Raw genomic sequence first — 12,966 nt, 5'->3', positions numbered from 1 at the left:
CTAAGCTGAGGTCAAGAGTCGGAGGTTTAACAGACTGAGTCACCCAGGTGCCCCTAGATTCTACATTTTAACAAACTTTTGAGGGCCATGCTGTGGTAGCAAGATCCTGAAGGACCTACTCTTTGTAGTGGTAGTTCTCAGCTACAGATATAGGGTATCTCATCTTTGGAGCTTTTTAAAAATAAACCACTCTGGGCCCTAGCCCAAACCCAGAGTCTGAATCCCTGGGGTGGGTCCAGGCACATGTATTTTTAATCCTGGTTAAAAATCACTACTCAAATACCAAGAGCACATCTTGTCCATAACCCCATTTTTGGCTTCTTCAGTGTTTTTAAAAATAGTATCTACTAGGACTGTATAGCTCTCAAGTCTTAAATGTTGAAAAAATTTTATTAGTTTAAGCAGTATTAGAATATACTTTGGTTAATACTTATTGATCCACAGGAATCCACTTGAGTACTAATGTTCATATTTATTTAATTAAAGGAGGATACTAAATTATGAGACCTGGAAGAGGAAGGTCTATATTTGGTTTCTCTTCTCTCTTTGCTTCTTTAAGTGGTGGAGCAAAAAGAATTACTTTACAAGGCTCCAGGAAATTTAATCATACTGGTGGATCATTTTCTAAGTCGTTCCTGAATACCAAAAGGGGACTTGGGTGAAAGAGATCCTTGGTGTCTACAGAGTACCTTGTGTAAGAAAGGACTGGATAATACCTGGTGTTTCTGTTCCATAAGCCCTCTTTGGTGCACAGGAGTGCTTAGCATGACAGTTCCTACAAACTACAGTAGAGTCAGCCAGCAAGTGGTAATCAGCAGTGGCCCTGGATCTTACAAAACCTTATGATGTCTAGATTGTTGAGAGAGAAAGACTTTTTGAGATAGCTTTTTAAAATTTTTGAAGGGTGCCTTGGCTGGCTCAGGCACAAGAGCATGTGACTCTCATCTCAGGGTCATGAGTTCGAGCCTCACATTGGGTGTAGAGATTACTTAGATATAAAGTGCTATGACTTATCATTTATTGTTAGAATTTGTGTTATGTTTTTAACAAAATTGAAATCAATTTTATGATAAATCTTTAGATGTTTTTCAGATCATAGGAAAACTGAACTAAGCATAGAAGTGGGCACAAATCTTAAAATTAGCAGTTGGAAGAAATTAGGCATTTCTTTCCAGATTAAATTAAGTATATTTTCTAAACCACCCAGAATTTCAGAGAAACATCTAGAATAGCTTTGGTATAACCAGAATTTGTGAATGAAGGAAATACTGAATTGCTTTTTTATGTCTCCCTTTATATTTTAGCTGTCTTTCTGTGGTGTGAGGATGTAGACATTCCCTATTCTGCTTTTAACTGCGTTTTTCCATGTCCATTTATTTGTTGTTTTGAAGCTATTTACTGAAATCGGATCTAAACTCATCTAAGCCTTCTGAAATCTCACTGCTCCCCTGGGTGGGAGAGCAGAGGCTTAAAGCAATAAATGGAAAAGATTCACTTCTGTTGCCTCAGTAACAGGCTCTCTGTAATCAGCATTGGTTTGATTATGGTCTAGGATTAATATCTCTGGTGTCATGCTGACCTTGATATATAACTGATGTAAACAGTAAGATCTACAAGAAGATTGATTCATCAGTGCTTTCACTGAAGTTAGAAGTTCTAGTTCAGAAGACAAAAATGCCTGTGTAAAAAGCCCACCTTGTGGTAGAAGTCCAACCTATGGGATGTCTCTGTGTGTAATCTACTTATTTGATTGTTCTGGATGGTAGCATCCCTGATTGAATTAGCTGCCAAGCTAGAGTAAGCTCTAAAGACTATCATCATGTTCTCATTTTTCATCTTTTTTCCTGAATCCCTCCTTATCTAAAACACCCCCTACTCTTCTGCCATTAATCTAGTACCTTTATAGGACTATACTACTAAATATAAATTTGAAGCTCTTCTTTGACTAAATATATTCTACTCCTTTTTGATTAAAGAACCACTTGAGAATGAAATAGTAAAAATATATACACACCACAATGAAGATGTGTGCCTCAGTGAGCTTGCCCACTTTGTCGACCAGCTTTACTTGGTAGGCAGAGACCTCTGCCTAGCCATCGGAGTTTTGGTACTCACTCTGAGAGTAGGCTGCCACATGCATTGCACCAGCCATACCCCACTGTAGCAATCTTGTGTGCTGAAATACCCAGCCAGGTATAATAAGAACTACACAAGAGAATATTGCAACAAACGAACATTTGATTGTAGATAATTAACACAGACCTCTCCCAAATATAATAACTAGTCTTTTTCAATAGGAAAGAGTTATTTTAGAACTGAAATATTGTTTCATGATGTTTCTTATAAATAGGCAGCTGTGTTGAGTTTTTGATAATGGCTCCTCTACAAATGGACTTTTTGAAGGTAATCCATATAATTAGAAGTAAGAAAGGAAATCAGTGCTCATTTGGACATCATCTGTAAGAGAAATTGCAGCTTCAGAGAATGGCACTATGTTCTCTCCATTGCCATCTCTTGAAGTTTCTTCTCCAGTCTTAAAAAGTTGTAATTCCTCAGGATACCTGGGTGGCTCAGTGGTTGAGCATCTGCCTTCAGCTCAGGGCATGATCCCAGGATCTGGGATCAAGTCCCATATCGGGCTCCTTACAGAGAGCCTACTTCTTCCTCTGCCTGTGTCTCTGCCTCTCTCTGTGTCTCTCATGAATAAATAAAATCTTTAAAAAAAAAAAAAAAAAAGTTGTAATTCCTCTTACAGATGATGTCCAGAACATGCTCTGCCGTGGAAAGTTACCTTGTCTTCTGTTCACTCAGATGCTTAGGCTTCCCTTAACAATGATGCATGCTCTGCTAGGAGAAGGAGACTTTGGCTGTAAATTCAAGGATATTGCTCCGCAATGATAGGTTAGGGAGAAAAACACTAGGGTGAGTTACTTACAGAAAGAACACTGGATATTGTGTAGCTGTGAGAAACATCTGGTCGCTGACTGAAAGGCTGTTTTTGTTTGGAAATTTCACTTTATTTTGTTGATTTATTTTCATGAAACCTACTGAAATCTGCAGGAATGAGATGAGTTTCAAAGTTGAAATTGTGGGTGGCTATAATCTTCACAGTACCCTCAATTCTGACATACTGGCAATAAATTCATTTACAAGTTAAGTTCTTGCACTCTTCAGATTACTTTCTCCTTATTCTGGATATAATGGCTTGCCCCCAGTGTGGATGAGATAGAAGGTGGGTAGATGTTGTGGGAATTAGTAGACAATAATTTTCATCAGACTTACATTTTTTACTCTGATTGGCAGGAATACATGGTTTACAGGAAGCATACCTACATGAGGCTTGATGGCTCATCCAAGATCTCAGAGAGGCGGGACATGGTTGCTGATTTTCAAAACAGGTAACATTAATAGAAATTACAGAAATTCTCATTTGATTTTCCTCTAGTGCTTAAGATGATGGGTTTAAAAGAAACATCCAACACATCTCAGATTGTTAAGCAGTCATGATATCATTATTTTAAGACAATAGCTAAATTTGTTTATATTGGTTCAGATCTATATGCAGAGAGGAAAGAGAGAAAATGTGAATACTTGATAATTTTTGTATTCAAAGTACACTTTCTTACCAAGTCAGCACCCTTTTATTTGGGCAAAAAGAGAAATTATTTCTTAGTATGAACCCAGATTCTCCTTTATTGTAGATAATATATTATGTAGAAAGTCCGTAAGACTGTATTTCTAAATATTAACAGTGGCTATCTCTGGATATTGATTTTTAGTTTATTTTGCTTACCTCTATTGTATTAGTTTAAAGAAAAATACCTTGCTTTTTCCTGCTTTCCCTCTAGCATTGTAGTAATAGAGTACAGTATGACAAATGGGAGTGGTGCACAATCTTTTCAGCCGGCAGCTCTGTTACAGTTCTTCTCCCACCTGATAATGAGCCTATGAAATTTCAAATACTGCCTGCTGGGTGCTGATGGCTTGCAGGGCCATAATTATCCTAAGTGCAGCTTCTCATTGTAATAAGCAGAGTCTGGTTACTCTCCCTCCAAGGAGAAAGCCAAGCTCCACTAGCTAGTCATAGGGCTGCTGAACAGCACCCTTGAATTTTCTTCTTTAAACTGAGTAACTAAAGAATAAGGGAAATCTTACTGTGCTGTAAATCACAACAATTCTGGATTTTTGAACTTTAATTGTATAGTTTATTAATATTTAAGTTTTGAATTCATGGGAAGAAAACTAAGCACATAGTCATTTGTATTTAGGTTATAATTTTTAATTTCAGCTTTAAAGCATGGTTTACTTCAGATATAAAACAATTTTCCCTAAAATTCATGGTTCAACATAGAGTACCCTCTGATTGATAATTTTTGCTATTGCATAATGCTTTATAATGAAGCACAGGCAAGGAGATAAACCTTGTTTTGGTTTACGGTTTTATACCCAAGCCAGTAACTCCTAAGTTGAAACTATACATCTGAATTCAAGTGGTTGTTTGACCAACAATGGAAAGGGAAGATCTGCTTTGAACCTACTTTGCTTTGTTACCTTGAAGTAACTGTGTGGACGACCTAACCTAGCTTCTCACCAGCAGAAGCTATTGGCAGATTCTTAAATTGATTATTTGAGACATGTATTAGCATAGTACAGTTATCCTCAAACAACATGGATTTGAACTTCACAGGTCCACTTATACATAGATTTGTTTTTTTTTTCTGATAACTATAAAACAGTACTATATAGTAAATGAATTTACTCTTTCTTAGGCTTTTCTTAATAACCTTTCTCTAGTTTTCTTTATTGTAAAATTATAACATAATAAACATGACATAAAAATATGTACTAATCAACTGCTTGTATTATTGGTAAGGCTTCTAGTCAGTAGGAGTCTACCAGTAGTCACGTTTTTGGAGAGTCAGAAGTTATATTTCATATTTTCGACTGTGCCAGGAGTTTGGCTCCCCTTACCCTGCTACATTGTTCAAGGGTCAACTTCCTAACCCCATTATGTTGTTATTCCCCCCAGAAAAAAAATCTTTTGCCAGCTGGTCTTCTTTTCTTAATTCTAAAATCAAATAAAACCTATTTTACTTTTTCCTTGCCTACTTCAGCCTGAGTTTCAACTCTTAGATATATCCCTCTGGTCTTTAGTATGTGTGTGGTTATATTCACATGTTGATACCATATTGTAGATAGGATTGTATGTCCTGATTTTTTACACTTAATATTATATATATTAAACATTTTTCACGTATCATTTAAAAAGTCTTTGTAATCATTTTTTTGTAATCATTTTTAATGACTAATACTCTATTACACTGGATATTTATACCACATATCTGTTGTTAAAATGTTGAGTGAATATCTTTATTTACAAAATTTTGTCACCATTTTAGTTTTTTTAATAGAGATGCAAACAAGAAAAATTACTGAGTGAAGGGATATGAACATTTAATTAAGACTTTGCAAATTGTCACATTGCTCTGTGGAAAGTTTTGCCAACTTAGAGTCCCACCAGAGATGTAATACGTTGACTTGTAATGATTCAGTCTTTTGAATGATAAAGGTACAGCTCTTTTTCTAGCTGACCCAGTGGACATGAGATCCCAGGTCAGTATATTTACAGTCTTTTAGCAGAAAAGACAAGTAGATGTATCTAACATATTACTTCTAAAATCTTCTATTTATTTATTTAGTTAGTTATTTTTTATTTAAGATTTTATTTATTTATTCATGAGAGACAGAGAGAGGCAGAGGCAGAGGGAGAAGCAGGCTCCATGCAGGGAGTCCGATGTGGGACTTGATCCCAGGACTCCAGGATCATGCCCTAAGCCAAAGGCAGATGCCCAACCACTGAGCCACCCAGGCATCCCTAAAATCTTCTATTTAACTTGTAGAACAGTCGTTTGGGCAATCCCAGTATCACACAATATTTTTGAAAAGCTTAGCTCCAAAAGAAGGATGTTTTCACCGTTAAATTATACTAGATCTGGGACTGCTGGGTGGCTTAGCAGTTGAGTGTCTGCCTTTGGCTCAGGGCCTGATCCTGGGGTTCTGGGATCAAGTCCCACATCGGACTCCCTGCATGGAGCCTGCTTCTCCCTCTGCCTATGTCTCTGCCTTTCTCTGTGTCTCCGATGAATAAATAAATTAATATTTTAATAAATAAATAAAGCTAGATCTGCATAGTAAATGCTCACTTTACACAACTTTCTTGGGAAACCTTACTTGAGCATCCAGATCCTACAACTGAAAGTTACTTAGGGAGCAGTGACTTTCTTGAGATTCCACATTTGAGTAACCATCCCTTTACCACCCGCATCTAATACTAGGCAAAATGAAAAACAAAAAACAAAAAACAAAAAAAAACAGACTTCCCTGCCTACATGATGAGGTAGATAGTTGACTGGAGTTAGAATTATGAGTAGGACATAATCTCCTTTTCATATATAGAGTCAGGGGATCCCTGGGTGGCGCAGCGGTTTGGCGCCTGCCTTTGGCCCAGGGCGCGATCCTGGAGACCCGGGATCGAATCCCACATCGGGCTCTCGGTGCATGGAGCCTGCTTCTCCCTCTGCCTGTGTCTCTGCCTCTCTCTCTCTCTCTCTGTGTGACTATCATAAATAAATAAAAATTAAAAAAAAAAAATCATATATAGAGTCAGAACTGCCACCTATGCTGATAAGAAGCTTATCTGACAGACCCCTCCAAATGGGAAGAAATTTTCAATTTACAAATTTGAGTGGCTGATGTAGCCCAATGTAGAGAAAAAGACAGGTGTTTTTGAAAACAAAAAAAGCATTCCTTGCCAAATATTTTCATTACTATTAATGAAAAGACATCAAAAGAAAAAAATGTAGTTTCAACTGGAGAGCCCTGTGGCTCAAAGGTCAGCCAGAGTAAACAAGAACGCCTATAAAAAGCCATTTACATTCCCTTCATACAAGATTTATTTATGAGGGATCCTTCCAGGAAAGAGTCCGACTGAGACTAAAGACTGTTTGGCCAGGATGTCCTGACTGGGCAACATTCAGAACATGTGATCAGTGCGTGATTCTAGAAGCCATTCACAAGGTCTTTGCTCTGGAGTGTCTCGGCCTTTGCTTCCCTTCTTGATACCCCATGACATTTACCAAATGGATCCCACTCCGGGCGCCGTCCCCCCCCCCCCCCCATCACCTGGTCCCTCAGGGTAACCCTTTGGAAAACATGAGAAAAAGTGAGTGCAGCATCAATTTTTTTTTTCTTGAGAAGAGTGTTGTAGAGTTCCAGCCTCTTCTTTCATTTTGGCTCTTTTTCAGTTATTGAGCAAGTCTTCGCTGTAGTCAGGCTACATGCCCAGGGACTATTTGGGTATTTTGGTGCACAGTGGCCTTAATGGGTCATTAAATAAGACTAGGAGTGAGACCTAAGCATGCTTTGCTACGTGATTTCATGGGCTCCCTCACAGACCACCCAGAAGCCTGCTCACTAAGGCCTGTTCCAACCAAAACCCTGAGTGGAAATTTTCTCTCAGCCCCCTAGAGGGCACCCAAACCAACATTTTGCCTTCAGGGATTCTGTTTTCTTCCATTTAGGCGGAGCCCCCCAAAACAGTAATTCCCATGATCAATACTAGATTTATTAAATTGAAAGGGACTTCTCAGCAATTTGATTTAGATGTTTTTGTTTATAAATGATCCAGCAGTACCCAGTGATCGAGGGTAGAGAGTAATTTATTTTAACTCAAGATTTCCATAATTTTTATTTTCCCATTACAATATGATGCAATTTTTAAAAATTAAAAAAAAAAAAACCAATATGCAATTAGGTTGAATTCAACCAAATCTTGCTACTTACTACATTATCATTAAAAGACATTCTTCTCGGGATCCCTGGGTGGCGCAGCGGTTTAGCGCCTGCCTTTGGCCCAGGGCGCGATCCTGGAGACCCAGGATCGAATCCCACGTCGGGCTCCCGGTGCATGGAGCCTGCTTCTCCCTCTGCCTATGTCTCTGCCTCTCTCTCTCTGTGTGTGACTATCATAAATAAAATTTTTTAAAAAAGGCATGTCTCTGCCTCTCTCTCTCTCTCTCTGTGTGACTATCATAAATAAAATTTTAAAAAAATTTTTAAAAAAAGGCATTCTTCTCAATACAAAGTTAATACCAAAAAAAAAAAAATGTCTTCTGTTACAATTTCTAAGTTTGGCTACTGATTTATTTTTACCCAAATTCCCTTCATTATTTTTTCTCTACATGGTCCCTGTTTGTAAGTGATTGCCATATCTGGGGACTTGTCTCTGGCTATCCAGACAATGGAATTGACCTATCTTTCTGCCTTTACCCCTTTAAAACAAAAACAACAAAACAGGCTTGAACTCAAGACCCTGAGATCAAATCAGACACTTAACCAACTGAGCTACCCAGGCATCCCTGCCTCCACCCTTCCTTATATTGCAGTTTCCAACTGCTTTCTACCTCCCTCCTTGTCTCATCTCCCATCCCCTACCCCCACACCTTGCTCAGGCTCTCGACTTAATTATGAAGAATCCTAACCATTGATTGGGTGGTTCCATCTGCTCTCACACAGGTATTGGAGAGAAGTATGAGGAGAAGCAGTCTTCTCAGGGTCAGAGAGGGAAGGATTTTTCGGTAGAGATTAATATAGCCCTGGAAAGCTGAATCAGTTTTTATTTGCAGCCTCACTTTGCAGCCTCACTGTGGTCAGATACCCTCCTCTGGGCTGTAAGGTGTCAACTTCCATTTACATTATTTCATATCTATAGGAAAATGTGTTTGCAAACTAGCATATACCTTTTAACTTTTTGGTTTGCCCTATATATGTTGACTATAAAAGAGAACATTTTATAAAGTAAATAAATAAAATTATGAAATACTAAACTTGATAAAATCAAGGATAAACTAGTAGAATTTCAGTGGGAGTATAGAGCTTTTGGAATCTGGCCTTGTAACAGGCTCGTAGACAGACTTTGTTACCATTCCTGCCTCTGGGAACCTGGTTTTTAACTAAATGCAAATAATGGACAGATTTCTACGAGGACCAATACAGCTTTGTGATTAACCAGGAGGCTTCTTTCAAAATAGTTCCTTCACTGATACTCATGTTTACTGTTGATGTGTCATCACTTAGTCACTTCAGCTATATTCGGAGCATCATCATTTTACAGTCCAGGAAACAACAGAGCTTCAGCAGTCAAATGACTTACCAAGGAAGAACAGCATCAAGAGATGAGAACATCTTGATATCACTGTATTTCCTTTCTTTCTTTTTTTTTCTTTAATGGGGTATGAACCAGCAAAATAAAATTCATTTTACGTTGGGATTTAGTACCTCTATGCCATATCTGAAACTTGAGTTGTATGTTCTTCCAACTTAGCCAGCCAGGTCCCCCTGTATTAAAATATTTTCTAATCTATTCTATTCCTGTCTTTAATTTGCTTTCTTAATGTCCAGATCTACCAAACTGATTTCATGACCAGTAATAGGTGTGACCTGCAACTTGAATAACACTGGTCTAAATTAATTTCTAGTTGTACTCATCATTTTAGTCCTGAAGAAAAGAGATTAGCAGCTTGATTTAAAGGACTGTAAAGGGGATCCCTGGGTGGCGCAGCGGTTTAGCGCCTGCCTTTGGCCCAGGGCGCGATCCTGGAGACCCGGGATCGAATCCCACGTCGGGCTCCCGGTGCATGGAGCCTGCTTCTCCCTCTGCCTGTGTCTCTGCCTCTCTCTCTCTCTCTCTCTGTGACTATCATAAATAAATAAAAAAATTAAAAAAATAAATAAATAAAATAAAGGACTGTAAAGTTTGCTAACTAGTATAATGCAGTTCCTTTGTCTCTGAAATGTTCTGGAAAATGATCTTGAGTGGCAGGAACATGAAAACGTAAGAGAATCTTAAAATATATGAAGAATTGGGTTCAAACTGAGCCCATAATTGTATGTTTGTACGTAGATAAATCTTGTAGTCCAAACCTGCTCTCTGTGTTTTGGCATGACCTTTGTTCCTAGAAGGTATTCAGTAAATACATTTTTGTTGTGTGAATGAGTGACAGTGGGACCTACTGGTTTAGTTGTAATTCTGGCTTTTGTTAAAAGGACAAAGGATGTCAAGGGAAACTGAAACAACTCTGTCATCAGAGCTATGTTGCCATTCATTAAAAAATGCTTTAATTCCAGCATGTCTTCATAGATTGATCCTAAGTTTACCTTAATACCTAGAAATCATAACCTGGGTCTTAGTCCTGACCTCTGGGTCATTTTTCTGGAACTGACTTTATTCATCTGAAAAATGAGTGCTTGGGAATTGTAATCATTAGTTCCCAGGAACTAATGGGGAATTCCCAGGGAATACTGCTTTTTGTCCCTTCTGTGTGAAGAATGGTTTGGCTTGTTTGAACTATGACTGTTATGTGATTACTTCCATGATAACATTTTTCTGTTATATTTGCTACGTGTTTATAATTATATTGCCTATCAATCAGTATTAGTGTGCAGCAGAAGTATATCTGCAAATTTAGATGACAGCCATGGTTTCATTTTAACATCAGAGCACCTTGGTACAATGTGTCAAGAAATGTGGATCAGGCCTGGATATCCCTTTCTAGTCCTAGACACTATTTGTTTTCAGAAATCCATCTTTTGTGACATGCCGTTTTTCTCTTTTAGAATTCCCTCTTAAAAAAAAAAAAAAAAAAGAATTCCCTCTTAATGTATCTTCTTCCCTTTTCTATAGGAATGACATCTTTGTGTTCCTGCTAAGCACACGAGCTGGAGGACTGGGTATCAATCTCACTGCTGCAGATACAGTAAGTAATGAGAGCACAATATACCAGATATGCAAGTTTTCTACTATAAATGTTGTTCAGTTGGTATTACCCTTTGCTTTGTGTCACACTTTTTATTTCTTTGCCTCGTTATGTTTAAAGACAATAGTTGCATTTTGGCTGGAACTAGGACATTTTAACTTTCCTTTTGGACTTTTCTGTCCATTCTCTTAGAATATGTTTCTTACACATTCATTCAACAAAGATTTAGTGAATGCTATGTGTCTGAAACTGTTCCTTTTTTTTTTTTTAAGATTTTATTTGTTTGTTTGTTTGTTTGTTTATTTATTTATTTATTTATGAGAGACACAAAGAGAGAGGCAGAGACACAGGCAGAGGGAGAAGCAGGCTCCATGCAGGGAGCCTGAGGTGGGATTTGATCCCGGGTCTCCAGCCCTGGGCTGAAGGCGGCGCTAAACCGCTAAGCCACCCAGGCTGCCCTGATACTGTTCTTAAAACAGTTGGAGTATATCAGTACATAAATTGACTTAATCTGCCTGGATTGACAATTTCTTTTTTAGGAGCCATAACTGAACAAATCAGAAATGATTGTTTTATTGCTCTTATGCTTTATTCTACCATGGGAAAAATTCCTTTTTTACCCCAAATTTCAAAAGGTGTTTGGAGAGCAATGAAATTGGTAATTTAAAAAATAAAAATGGGGGACACCTGGGTGGCTCAGCGGTTGAGCATCTGCCTTCGGCCCAGAGCATGATCCTGGAATCCTGCGATCAAGTCCCACGTCGGGCTCCCTGCATGGAGCCTGCTTCTCTCTCTGCCTGTGACTCTGCCTCTCTCTCTCTGTATGTCTCTCATGAATAAATAAATAAAACCTTAAAAAAAAAAATGGGGCACCTGCGTGGCTCAGTTAAGCGTCTGCTTTGGCTCAAGTCATGGTCCAAGGGTCCTGGGATGGAGCCCTATATCCAGCTCTCTGCTTGGTGGAGAGCGTGCTTCTCCCTCTCCCTCTGCCTACTATTCCTCCTGCTTCTATTCTCTCTCTCTCTGTCAAATAAATAAATAAAATCTTAAAAAAAAAACAAAGACATTGTATCAAATGAGCTATCCTTTCATACCCAATCTCCTTGGAAGAATACTTAAGTTGACTGAAATGGAAAAGAGCATTCCTTTTGAATCTCAAAATTATTCCCAGTGTTCAAATATATTTAATAACAATTTCAGTGACCTTGAGACATAAGAATACATATGTGGGAAATTGTAGAAAGTATGATTCTAAAAATGTCATTTTATGTGGCTGTTGCAGTGCTTCTCTGTGAAATAGCATGAAAATTCCCAGAAATGGGAGGAGGATGCAAGCCCTGGAGAGTTATGGAGAAATGAGGTACAAGGGAGAAGAGGCCTGAATAGACTCACAAGCTGCAGAGCTAGAACTAGAGCCTAGTCTCCACTCCAAGGCTGTGTCCACTCTCTCCTTACTAACTACTGTACCTAGAGCTTCAGTACAAGAAAGAAGAGCAGATTCTATAATGTCACTAAGTAGCATATCAACCACAGGACTCAGCTGTTACCTTCTTTGGCATATAACGTTCATCAACCAGTTAACCAGGTTTGGACAAGGCTCCAGGGCCTGAGGACTGCTGAAAGCCTAACTGGGTAGATGTTGGATCTAACATGTACATCATCAGCTTCCGGCAGGTTGTAATGGGTGTTAAGTGTGTTCTTGTAAGTTCTCTGACATGGTGGTTCACTTCGTATCACATCAGATAGCAGAAATCTGGCTTTCTTTACTTCTTAGTTCTCGGCTCTATTTTTTTTTTTTTTTAAGTATCTCATACAGTCCTAACTTATTCATACCCTCAATGTGAGTACCAGAGTCGTCACTTTCTCTTTTTGACTCCAGTTGCAGCTCCTAGCCCCATATTTATTCTCTTGGTTTATTTATGCCCTCTTTATTAACCATGCCACTCCCTTTGCCTAAAACTCTCAGGGAATCTCCATCATCTTACAAGATAAAGGATAAGCTCCTTTACATGGCATACAAGGCTTTCATTTTGTGGTCTTTATCCTTTACAGTCTAATCACCAGATTTCTCCCACCTTCCAAAATTTATGTTCCAGAAATAATGATTGACTTTTTGTGCCTGAACATACCATACTGTATTACACTGTTGCAT

The 12,966-nt window shown here is 38.4% G+C and overlaps 1 protein-coding gene across 1 annotated transcript in view; it reads left to right on the top strand.

Annotated features, from left to right (window-relative positions):
* Positions 1 to 12,966, top strand: part of INO80 (INO80 complex ATPase subunit) — a 129,783-nt gene that overhangs the window by 100,660 nt on the left and 16,157 nt on the right. Inside the window, exons 28-29 of the mRNA XM_072808387.1 lie at positions 3,304 to 3,398; positions 10,742 to 10,814. Of these exons, the coding sequence (XP_072664488.1) occupies positions 3,304 to 3,398; positions 10,742 to 10,814 (168 nt within the window). The remainder of the gene's footprint in view (positions 1 to 3,303; positions 3,399 to 10,741; positions 10,815 to 12,966) is intronic.

Source organism: Canis lupus, chromosome 32, assembly GCF_048164855.1.
Source record: "Canis lupus baileyi chromosome 32, mCanLup2.hap1, whole genome shotgun sequence".
Lineage (NCBI taxonomy): Eukaryota > Metazoa > Chordata > Mammalia > Carnivora > Canidae > Canis > Canis lupus.
The sequence above is the reverse complement of the archived record's forward strand: the minus strand, read 5'-3'. Positions and strand labels throughout refer to the sequence as shown.